The sequence below is a fragment of the Trachemys scripta genome, chromosome 1, assembly GCF_013100865.1.
Source record: "Trachemys scripta elegans isolate TJP31775 chromosome 1, CAS_Tse_1.0, whole genome shotgun sequence".
NCBI lineage: Eukaryota > Metazoa > Chordata > Testudines > Emydidae > Trachemys > Trachemys scripta.
In genome coordinates this window covers 182975810-182988569 of record NC_048298.1, presented here as the reverse complement: position 1 = coordinate 182988569, position 12760 = coordinate 182975810, and the positions used below count along the sequence as shown (strand labels likewise).

General features: G+C 38.1%; 1 protein-coding gene and 1 long non-coding RNA gene across 15 annotated transcripts in view; one reads left to right on the top strand and one right to left on the bottom strand.

Moving 5' to 3' along the window:
* Positions 1–12087, bottom strand: part of N6AMT1 (N-6 adenine-specific DNA methyltransferase 1) — a 53627-nt gene extending 41540 nt beyond the window's left edge. For 2 of the 8 annotated variants that reach the window (XM_034793216.1, XM_034793250.1), the window contains exons 1-2: positions 12002–12087; positions 7579–7641 (exon numbers count right to left, since the gene is read on the bottom strand). Coding sequence is in view for 2 of the 8 variants with exons in the window: in XM_034793168.1 (XP_034649059.1) it covers positions 12002–12060 (59 nt within the window). In the remaining 6 variants the exon portion in view is untranslated. The remainder of the gene's footprint in view (positions 1–7578; positions 7642–12001) is intronic. The other 6 variants (XM_034793206.1, XM_034793197.1, XM_034793239.1 and 3 more) reach the window with 5 other exon arrangements.
* The window catches only part of LOC117889314, a 147700-nt gene that overhangs the window by 29581 nt on the left and 105359 nt on the right, over positions 1–12760 (top strand). The window lies entirely within an intron of this gene.

The following is a 12760-nucleotide window of genomic DNA, read 5'->3' as shown; positions in this document are numbered from 1 at the left end:
CATAACCAGTTCTAAAATAAACTGATACTCAGTAATTTCCTCCCAAAATAACATTATATTATTTAGAGCTTATCTATTTAATATAAATCTGAGTAGACTTCATAGTTTAATATGGTCACACACTATTGACAACATAACCACTAGCTAAATGCACAGTGCTCATTAAACAAAAACAATTAGCTCTTCTGCTGGCCTATTCACATCGCATTTACTGTTGATAAAAAGTTTCTTTCTTTATGAAGGACGATTTTGAAAACCTGTTTTTTTGTTTCGCTAGCTTTGCCCACATTCTTCTTACATTAGAAAAGCTTGAACAAATTGAAATGCCTAATTCACAGTACAGTTTGTACTATAAACATGCTACAGTTGTCAACATACACTACAGAAACACTCCGGGGTAAGAAATAGATGGAATTGAATGCACATTAACCCATGTTGCTAAGCTGCTTGCAGGAGGAAAGCTATTTTTAAAAACATCCAGCCAAGCCATGGTAGGATTCTAAAAGCCTATATTTGGAGTAATTATGTTTTATCTTGGCTAATTACAGTCGTCATGTTATATAATTAAATATATTATTCAGTGATTTCCCTTTGTGTAATAAAGAACTCCAGATGGTGACCATCAGCCATTTCATAGTGGTGTAGTGCAGCAGCCCAGCAATTAAGAGCATCTAGGGAAATGTTTTTTTTAAAGTGCTGGCTCGTTTTATGGTGTGGTTCATTTAAGGAAATAAATAAACTACAGTAATTCTTCACATTTTTTATTCCACAAAAGTTCTATAAAATTCTGGTTATATCCAAGCTCTTTTATAAAATAATTTAAAATGTTGGCAAAGCAAGTCTGTTATCAAAACAAATTCCTATTCCATATGATTCATGATATAAAATGCGGTTATACTAATATTGTCTATAGGGTTTAAAATATATACTCTATAAAAAGTTAAATCTGTATAAAAGTCAATATACTTTAGGACATTTTTGTCTAAATTACTTAAATTCCATTGGACAGATTTATAATACAATCAAGGAAACAAAAGTTATTATTACAATTTCACCTTTCCCCAGTAATATGTACCTTAAAATGGTTCCAAGCCTAGCCTAATGTCAAAACTAATTTAATCACACAAAAGCAGAATTAGCACAATTGCAGAGATTTGATATAATCCAGGCACTCTCAGGAAAGAGAAAAGCTAAACTGTGGTTTGAATTTTGATTAGGGGAAAATATTCCTCAAAAATGAGCTAAGAAGCCTCCAAAATTTTCTTTTATGAAAAATTGTTTCATTATCTTTCCCTTTTGGTGCCCAGAAACCCCATTGCACAGTGGGTGGATTAGAAATACGAACACAGAGCCAGATTCTTATACCCATATCAAGTTAGCTCCCAACCCTGCAAATGTTTATGCTTATGAGTAACTTCATGCATGCAGGTAGTCACGTAATTAAGCTGGGACTACTTGTGGAATAAGGATATTCTAAATCTAAAGACTGGAGAATCTTCCCCATGATAGTGATTCTCTTATTTACATCCATGTAAATCAGGATTAATTTCTCTGAAATCAGTGGATTTATTCCAGTGTAAAGCCCATGAGAGATCATCATGAGATCATACTATGGAGGTGCCAGTCCAGACATAAGATGGTATTCTAATAGGACATGCATCTCTTTTTTTCTCTACTTGTCTTTGGGTGGTTTCAGTGTGAAATTTCAGTGTTAGTTTTTATGTCCTTTGAATTTTCTGTGTAGATTTTTGTTTGTTTGTTTTAGTGTAATAAATTTGGAATAGGAAGTGTTTGAAATTGGTTCTAGCTGAAATTTGTTAGGGTTCTTCAGATTTTATGTTTAAATTTACAAAAAAAATTGGCTGAGAGGTGACTCTTAAGGTGATCTGCAACCATGGGTAGTTGTTGAACAGAAATATTTAGGATTAAAGGTCATAAAATCTCCTGTAAACACAAAAAATTGCTCTTTTTCAATGTATCCACCATGTATGATTGTTTCAGTGGAACTGAAGCCACAGATTATCCTTAGTTAAGATGGCTGGCACTTCCCTGCAGTCTGGTCAGGCAGAAGTTTAGGTAAAGATGATCACCATCTCACATTGTCCTCAAAGGATTGAACCTAGCTTGCCCTCTCGGAGGATGTTAGCTGTCAGGAGACGAACAGACATACTGTGAGGACTAGGTGAACATGATGGGACAAAGAGGGCAGGAGAATCTCAGTGAAATTGAGGAAAACTGGTGCTTGTGTGTGTGTGCACGCATACACATATGGACGCATCTGCACACTTGCAAGGGAATGTGGAGAACAGGGAGGGAAACTGTAGGGAGGGAGATTAAAGGAAAATAGGGGGTTCAGAAGGGAGCCTGAGCAGGTTATGTGGAGCATGGGGCAAGGTGGTTGTTCAGCCTCCCTTTCAACCGATGGAATTTCTGTGTTGGATGTGGAAGGGGTAAGAGTGAGTTAACAACTGGCACCAGTGGATGCAGCAGGTATTAGGGAGAGTGGTTCCTGATTTTAAAGGAAAAACTGTTAGTTCATGAGAGATGGCTGTAGATGGCATGATACTCTCTTGCATGAATCTTTTGTAAGACATGAGATTTGGCAGGATTATAATAAATTAATGGATGATTGCTCTAGTCTAGTCTGTTTTGTATTCTACCCTGAGTCATCCATTTAAGTATTGGTGAGGTTTGTTAAGGTCAAACTTCCTTCTAGTATTGAATTGCATTGGTCTCCAGCTATTCTCTATTCCCATTTAAAAAGTAATGGACAGTTCATGAATGGATCCTTTTTCCAAAAAGACATTTGATACAGAATTCCAAATACATATTTGGGCATATTTAGCAACCAGGTAGGGTTTCATCCTCCTTTTATGTGTTACAATTGCAACTGGAAAAGTATGATGGTAAAGGTGGTAACTATACCAGAGAAACAGAACTGAGTTTCTGTTTGCCTAGCAGAAAAAATGATTAAACATATTATAGAGTTAGTTATAGCCTTACTCCATTACAAGCAATTTAGAGTCCCTTCAGTGCACAGTCCTAGGGAGCACAACTGACCCTTGATATAAATTAATGTTTGCAATCTTGGAAAAACATGGCCATTTAGAATTACTACTCTATTAAAAGGTGGTTTGTGAGCAATGTGATTTTTTCCCCCTTGGAGAAAGCTGGAAATAGTTCAGGAAAGTAACCACATTTTGTGAAGTGAAATTGTATACAAACATTCAACATAAGTAACAGAGTCTAATTACAGATATGAAGTGGAGAGGTGGATTAGATAACACAGTCATGAAAGTAAATGTAGGGCAGATGAAGGCATCTAAAAGTGCCTATTCTCACCGGATGTTGATGTTTAGCTTCAAATTTTACAGTATTTCTGAAGATCTAAATCTCAGAATAGATTTCTAGCTGCACTTCCCTTCTCACGCTATTTAGGCCAAGGATCCCCCTAGAAGACTTCTAAAGAGGGCTTACCTGAAGAGGTCTCTGGGGTTATGTCTACACTGCAATTAAACACCAGTGGCTGGCCCGTGTTAGCTGACTCGGGCTTGCAGGGCTCAGACTGCGAGGCTGTAAAACTGAGGTGTAGACACTGGCTTGGGCTGGAGCTCAGGCCCCATTGAGGGTCCCAGAGGTCAGGTTCCAGCCCAAGCCCTGAACATCTAAACTGCAATTTTACAGCCCCACAGCCCAAGCCTTGTGAGCCCGAGTCAGTTGACATGGGCCAGCCGAGGGTGTTTAATTGCAGTGTAGACATAACCTGATATTGCAAGAACCACCTTCCTGTTAATTACCACTAGCAACAACATTTCATTATCCAGCCAGTAGGAGGTGTTCTTGTAACAGCAAAAAGCTGAAGGCATTGTCAGACTTGCCAGCTGGAACAGAAAACTATTCTGTCACTCATGTAGCCCAATGTCTTGTATTTCAAAAATAACAAGCACAAAAAAATTGCACAGTCTAATTGTTTTTATCAGCAACACCAGCTTTAATTCAGTGCAAGTATTATAGCCATCTAATTTTCAAACTTGCTCAGCTATTTCCTGGAGCAGCTGCAATTCAAACATTTCTAAGTTAGTTAGATGTTGTATCCTAATGTTGAGAGGATTGACAAATAGTTTTGGGGTGGTTTTTTCAGTGTGGGGTGCTGAAGGAATGAAGGCAGAACTTAATATATTTAACATTGCAATTGCCACTTAAAAATGAATTAATTATTGACTGAATATTTTTATCTTAACTCCTCTTGATATCTCTTAGTGTTAGACATTGTATGCCAGCATAACACATTTTAATCTGTTTATGGAAACGCTTAGCTCTTTAGTAGATTTTCCTTTAAATAATCCACGGTGGTTTTGTTTGTTTCTCGAGAATTTAACCCCAAGTCTTTTCTTTTTTTTATCTTGGTATTCACAAAAGTTCATCATTTAGGGTCTGGTCATGCTCCCATTGAAATAAATGACAAACTCCCACTAACTTTAATAGGAATTGGATGGGGGGTCCTTAATTAGTAAGTTTTGTTCTTTTATTAATGATGTAACTGAGAAATACAAATTGAAAAAGTTGCTTTTAGGAATAAAGAAATATCACATTATGTTTGTGCCTCTTTCTGTTCCCCCCCTTTATCTGTCTTCTCCTTTAGACTGTAAGCTATTGCAGGCAGGAATGGTCTCTTGTGGGTATGGTGCCTAAACAATGGGGCCCCAATCTTGGTTGGGATTTTTAGGCACTACTATCATACAGATAACTAATAATAAGCAGTAATTAAAATCCCATAACATTTCAGTCCTTGCATACTGGCTCTGCCATCTTTATCAAATGTTTAAGAAGCTTTACAAATCTGCACTATGAACATTAGCTACAAACAACAGAATTTTAGCTGTATTGACTATATTAAAAATGTGGGGCTAGATTCTTTGGTCTGTCTAACCTGTGCCTCGTAGAAGATGTAGTGGGGTCATTAAATATGCTTTCTACTTCTCAATTCTATTCTTCACAGCTGCATTACACCAATACATCTGCTCTGTGTCCACCTGGAGGTATGGCCTAATTACAAAATGGTCTTGTCATCTCATCTGAATGTTGGCAGCTCGGAATATATATCTCTAAGTGGCTCATATCTTGGTTGCAACAGTTCTACTCTCTCTCCGCCAGGGGTCCCAGAGCACAGGCTCCAGACTGAGCCCAAACGTCCACACCACAATTAAACAGCCCCTTAGCCTGAGCCCTGTGAGCCCGAGTCAGCTAACAGGGACCAGCTGTGGGGTTTTTAATTGCAGTGTAAACATACCCTGTGTCGGCTTGCTTCTTTACAAGAAACCAAAATGCTATACTTGAGTAACACAATGGGACTTCTTTCTCATTAATAACTTTACCAGTCAGATACTTTTGAACAACTTAGGAGAAAATCCTGAAAACATTTGCATAGCACCCATTAAAATTCTCATTCAAAATCTTAGGCCTTTCATCATAATTGGGACATTAGAGATTTCAAGGCCTCACTCCTTGCAGTAAAAAAATGTTACAATGTGAAAGGCACACTGAGCTCAAGACTATCTCTCTGGATAAATTTAGTATGTTAAATACACTACTAAAACACTGCTTAGAGAGGTTGAAAATTTTTGGGAACACATCAGTTTGGGAACACATGTCATTGGTCAAATCCTGGCATTCACATTCCAAACTGTGCTTATATAATAAAGTCAAAGATTCATCTAGTCAGTTTGTACAATGTAATATTTGGCCTTATAGCCAATGTAGCTTTAGATAAAGACATCGGGTGAAATCCTGTCCCCACTGAAATCAATAGCAAAATTCCCATTGATTTCAGTGGGCCATGACTTCATCCACAGGGAATATGTGTTGAGGGTCATTGTTGACAATCCATAGAGCCATATGCCCAGTGTTCAGTGGTAGTGAAAAGGACAAACAAGTCTTGTTTTTATACAAGTGAGAAGTCCCACATATATATGTGGATAAGGAATAGAGATATGTGGGGCTTCTCTAATCACTTTTTGAATGTATTATGTTACATTGGCCACCACATTACAAAATTAATACTGATTTTTTTTCAGTAAGAGCTATGAAGAAGAATTAGTCAGAGTTAGTCTACTGTCATACAGTGAGAACAGCTGAAAAGTATTGTATATAAAACATTGGAAATTCCTCACTGGGGGAAGAATTATTGAATTATACATTTCCTTGATGTCCTGCAGTGCTGAGCAAAGCTTCAGAAACCATCAGAGGGGCACATAGGCTAGTGCCAAAGATCCTAAAAATAAAAAGTAAAAACGGGCTGATGCCAAAAAGCTCTTTGAGACAGTAAACCATATTTTGTGTTTGAGTGTCAATAGGAAATATATCCGGGGAAATATCTCATGCTCTGAACAAATCAAATGTGCCGACAGGATCTGGGTTTGGCAACAGGATATGAGTGACAATTAAATAAACTCCCAGGAATCTCCTCTCTCCCTTCTGACTTGTGTCTGCCACAGGCCCAGCAGACAGCAATTTCTTCACTGTAGTGTGAGGGATATGTGTGTGTTTTTGGGGGATGGGAGGAAGACATACATTGTAGAGGCAGCAGCTCCCTTTACAATAAATATGGCAGCTGCTTTGGGTGGGATAAACTGCCCCTGTCTCCTCTTTGTTTTGACTTTCTGTTAATCAAAATTCAATACTGAAATGGGACATGGAGATTGCTCTGACAGGGGCCTTTAGGTACTACTGTAATAATACTGGTAAGCTAGTCAGTTTCATTTTCTGAGTGCCCTTTTCTGACTTCAAAGACTAATCTTGGTAATGTTGGAACAGACATTTCAGCCAAAGTAGTGGAAGAGGGATGACATCTATCAGTGGCTAGATGTGTGGTTCTGTTTAACTTCATGAACTCCTGAAATTCTGATTAAGTAAACTGTGGAACATCATTGATTATCTGTTCTGGGAAAACCAGGTTTTACAAAAAACAGTACTTCAGTAATATATGCTGGTATTGCAGATGTCTTGCAAAATAGTTTCAGCCATTTGGAATAGGCTTAGGTCACAAGGTATATTTGGAAGTCATAGAAGGTCACTATCTCAGCTACTTTACCATCCTGAGTTGAAATGAAGGCACAGTTCTCTTTGCGGTAGCTGGCTGGGCACTTTCATCTTGTTGGCTGATATCAAGTCATAGGCCTATGTGAAGTTACTAACTAAATATCTCTGCCTTGCTGGGAGAATGCCAGGTTATAGGCCTCTTAGAAGTTCCTGGCTCTACACCACCAACTTGCTGAGCTGACATTGAGGCCTCTGGGAGGTTTCCAGGCTCAGTAGACACAACTTCCTGGATTGGAAGTAGGTGTCTGTGAGTATACTAGTTCAGAAGTGCTAGCTTGCTGGGCTGAAGCCAAAGCATAGGCCGTTGACTGTTTACACTGCTCAACTCTGCTATCTGCCTTGACTGATTTCAAGGGACAGGTTTTTGTGAGTTCACTGACTCACCATATCTAATTTGCTGGGCAGTGGGGAAAGATCGCTGTAAGGTTACTGGTTTAGCACTAGTGGTAAAAAGAGATCAAAATAGAAGGGGGAACTCACAGTTCTGGTGCTTTTCTGTCATTATGAGTGTTCACATCCTGTAGCGATATGACATTGCATCATCTTGTGTGATGGGATATGGCATGGGGAAGAGATTGGGGACAAGGAAATAAACATACCCGAAATGAGTGCCTGTTCCCAGGAAGACACATAGCCAGCGAACAAGTACTGTTCTAGAAAAGAGACAGGGGATTTCCAACATGAACAATTCTTCTCCCAACAGGTGTTGGTGCTGCTCCACCTACTGGCACAAAGACTTGGCACTGCATAACAACCCAGCCAGGTACAACACTCCCCTGAGCTAAGGAAGTACTGTTATCTACATTTTAGAGATGGAGGACTGAGAGACACAAAACTAAAGCAACTTGCTCAAGGTCACACAGTCTTCTGGCAGAGCACGGAATCAGTTCCCCCAAATCCCAAGTTAGTGTTCTAACCACTGGTCTATCCTTCCCTTCTAAGTGTTAACCAGTACTTTACAAAGTCTGGGCGTATTAAGCTTCAGAACTATGTCTGAACTTCTAGCCACCTCCAGACCCTACTTAAAATTTAAGATCAACCTTCACCTCCACCTCAAAGTTCCTCAGTATCTGCCATATCTCTCTCAAATCTCATGTCATCCATCTTGATCCATATTCAGGAGGAAGTTTACTACAGTTCTCCAAAGGGACAGACTTCTAACAGTATACTTTAGTAAAGAAGAAAAAGGAAATTCTGGAATGTGGGGCTATCTCCTAACTTCTGCTATGCACCTCTCTAACCATTATGCAAGCGTATATCTTCTCTATCACTGAGAATCACTTTTCTGTACCTCACAATGCCAGTCAAAGCTACTTCAAAACATAAACCTGCAACTTCAGAAGTATAATTTGTTCTAGTTAACTGTTTTGAGAAAAAAAACAGTAACTTTTCAGTTCTTCAACACCATATCTGAGACCATTGGGCACATAAATAATAACTGAGCACTGCTCTAGTTCTTTAAGAAATTAAGCTTTTCAGCCTCTCTTTTGCTGTTTAGGTCTTTAGGGAAAATAAAGTGTGTGACAGTAAAAAAGCATGTGACTTAAAACTTGTTGAAACCTTCTGGTTCCAGTGGTTAGGACACAGCTCTTGGCTCTCAGAAGATGAGGTTTATGGAAGAGAAGCTGATAAGTAACATATGATCATGTAAGAAGAACATTTTTAAAATGTTAACCTTTTCTTAAGATATTAATGGATGAATTTGCAATTGATTCTCAAGACCTAAAACAATTTGCAGCTGTAACTTTTCCTAGGAACATATATCTGCTATGCTAAATCTGTGAAGGCCTGTATGATACCATTTTATATTTTCACTTAGGTTTTAGTTTTATTATATCACTTTTAAACAAGTTTTATCCTCTTATTCCATTGTACTTAACGATTCCCATTTATGGGTTTTATAGTACATGATACTTCTGTGTGTGAAGAAGCTACAGTAAAAATTCAGTATCTTGCCTATCTTTACTGTGCCATGAGGTTTAACAGTTTCACTGTGATACATATGGAAAGATTATAGTAGAATGTCATCCTTCTGATCACATAACAATAAATCAGGAAAATATTGGAAATTACAGTTTACATGCTTATTAGGCAGTAAAGGACCCAATACATTAGGACCCAAACGTTTCAATTCGGGTGCCTACATTTAGGCATCTAAATAAAAGCAGCCTGACGTTTCACATTGAGTACTCACAGTCAAATGAAGCTGCACGTACTAAAATCGGCCATTTTTTTGGTGTCTAAATATGAATGTAGATGCCTACTATAACTTTAGGCATCTAGGTAATCAGTAGCGTAATTTAGTTAGCAAGTTATCTTCACAGTGTTTTGAGTAATACCTATGCCTACCCATAGAATGGAGACGTGCCTTACAGACGACTGGATGGGATGGTTGTTCAGCTTTTCCATATCGAATATGTTTAAAAGAAAGTGTGCCTGGATTTGATCTACCTTTCATATTTTAACACTCCTGTGCTGGATAAAGATTCCTGAATTTCTTGTAAATTGAGTGAGTGATAGTTAGATTACACTAAGTACATGATCCCGACTTGGCGCTGGCATCTTGTTAGGTTTTAAGTTAAAGCTCTGAATACTGTACACTTGCAAAGGAGCCACTTGAGAGACCCATACAATTACCAGCACAGAGAGTCAAACCACTCCAGAAAAGCCTAACTGAAGAGGTCAGCAGCAGGTAAACTATATACTGTGTACTGAATTCCCAACCTCTCAGAATTGGTGGCCACTGCCAGTTTGAATTACATTGTGCTAGGAACTCACACCACTGTATGCATCATTACTGAATCTGCCTGAGAAATGTCTGTTAACTTCACTTATTTATTCCAGACTGTATTTTACCCTATATATTTCATCTCATATTATTTACAGTGCTTTGCTTTGTTTTCTTACCTCATTTAGTGAATGCAAAGCTAATTTGGCTTCTTCTTCTTGAGACTTTAAAAGAGTCTCATCCTTTTTGCAGAAGAGGCATAAGAGTGATTTAATTTGAAGAACCAGTTCAGTACTTCTGTTATTTTTGCAGGAAACTTAAAGACCAAGTAGTGCAAATTCACCTAGAACAATTTTTGTTTGGTCTAAATTAAACTTTCCCATTTTAATATCATAATTATGGAATGTACCAAATAATCAATTATTTAGTTGGGAATAATCTTTCCAATGCTGCAGAATAGTTTATAGCAGCTGTGCTTAAGATGGCTAGGTGTCTTTTGTGTATGTGTGTTTTTTTATTTACTTGTTGATATAAGCATTAATAAAGACAAACTGGTGATTTTAAAGGGTATACACTTCAAAAAATAAGACTGCAAACACTAATGAACATATGAAGGCCTGCTAATGACATTTTGGCATATATAACAGCTGGGTCAAGGTTTTCAAAGTGAGTAGTAATGTTGAGTACCTCAGTTCTTGCATACACCAACCTAAGACACTTCAAATGTGGAAAAGTTTTAGAAAAGTGCAGAGCACACAGCTCAAAATAAGGCATCTCACATTGGTCACCCAAAAATTGACATCAGCATACCCTGAGTAAGTTACCCAAGGTCACCTGTGAAGCCTGTGGCTAAGCAGGGGATCTTAACCCAAGTGTCTCAGATCATATAATAGCATCCTATCCACCAATCCATCCTTCCTGTCTAAATTGCTGAACTTCTGCCCAGCCCCAAGCCCTCCTATTCCTTCTCAGTATATGTACTTGGCCCAGGGTATGTACTGCTCATTTTTGTTTATTTACATTTTTACAATGGACAAGTCAAATTTCATATATAAAGATTCTGCTGGATTTGGTTAGCTTCTCCCACTGTGTTTTTTAACAGTAGGGAAAATGTATTTTATTCATCCTCTTACAATTTCAAGTCAACTGAAGGGATTTTCCTCAGTGTGAAAAAACAATCATTTCTGGGCACCGATCAAGCATGTAAAAGTTCAGCTCATAAAGTGGGTGTTTTGGAAAATTTTGTATTTCTGAAACAGGTGCTGAGTGTGTTGTAATGGTCCATACTAGCAACTGATACAATATCATTAACTTTTATAAGGGATTTCTTGTTATTCATAGAATATCAGGGTTGGAAGGGACCTCAGGAGGTCATTTAGTCTAACCCCCTGCTCAAAGCAGGGCCAATCCCCAACTAAATCCCCCAAAGGTCCCCTTTAAGGATTCAACTCACAACCCCGGGTTTAACAGACCAATGCTGAAACCACTGAGCTATCCCTTCCCCCACCAAGTTTTTTTCCTCCCATTTTAGCTACAAGATGGATTCAAGCATCTTTAAATTCATAAGCAACTTTGAACTAATCAGGACACCACAATCTAGCAGATGGCAGGTAGGGTTCCTTCAATCATCTTCTCCAGGAAGTACTACCAGCTGGACTGCTTGTTATGCAAGTTGTTGCTACAGTGAGTGCAATAACATGGACTGTTTCTAGGTATAGCAAAACAACCATTAAGAGACTTCTTGGAGGTATAGACATAGAGGAAACTACAGTTTCATTTTCAATTATACATATTTGAATAGTACACAAAGTATAAAAACCAGGTATTAAAAATTCTTATTAAATCTTCTATTTTAATTAAATTTGTGCAAACCACTTCAGAAGATTTTTTTAATATAATTTAGATGAAAACTGGCTGACTTCGGCTCTTCTCACTTTACATAAAATGATTTTCCTGCCATCTGAAGTTAGGGTGACCAGATGTCCTGATTTTATAGGGACAGTCCCGATTTTTGGGTCTTTTTCTTATATAGGCTCCTATTACCCTCCACCGATTTTTCACACTTGCTGTCTGGTCACTCTGTCTGAAGTACATCTATTGTTAGGGGAAGAGGTGTTTGCAAAAGTTCCATTTTGGGGCACATAATGTAATCAGTGAGGATGATCATCTCCTTACCTTAAAGGAAAACTTTCTAGGGCAATTATGCAGTACGAAGTGGTGTTCCAATCCCGCATCTGGTACTCTGAAGCTATCCATTCATATCAATGACTTAAAAATAGCTACCCTACTGGTATGAACACTTTACTCCTTGTAGGGACAAAAATGGATCCCTGGCTGCCAAGACAAAAACTGCATGGATATTCCCCTTTGAATTAATGAAATGGGATATGAGGAAAGCTTGATGGCTCTGTGTTAAGTCCCATGTTTACATAGATATTTTATTTTAAACACAAAGGGCTGAGTTTTCAAACTTGATCACCCAAAATAAATATCTAAATTGTACATTTGATGCTCAAAAAATACATAAAGTGGGATATGACATATTTTACCATATTAGTGCTGATGCACATTAATCTTCTACCTGAGAAGCCCAACCTTAAAGATGGTTCTCTATCGCTTTATTTGTTAATGGGCTCATTCAGCCAGTTCATGAAGGCGCATATATTCTATTCTCTTTCCATTCTAGTGGTACTTTGTGATTTTGGTAGAAGAAAGAATGTGAGTCTGCCCTTTCTTGTGTTCTAAAATATCTTCTCTGTTAACAGCCTGTTGCATTTGCGCTTATTAATGATGGCCTGGATATTGATGGGAAAGCCATGCCAACAAACTTCCATAGCAGATTATTTTTAAATTAAAAATTAGTAATACAAAATGTGGTGTTTGAGTCTCTAGTCAGCTGCTTCTTAGATGGGGTGAGTTCTGCTAGATGACAAG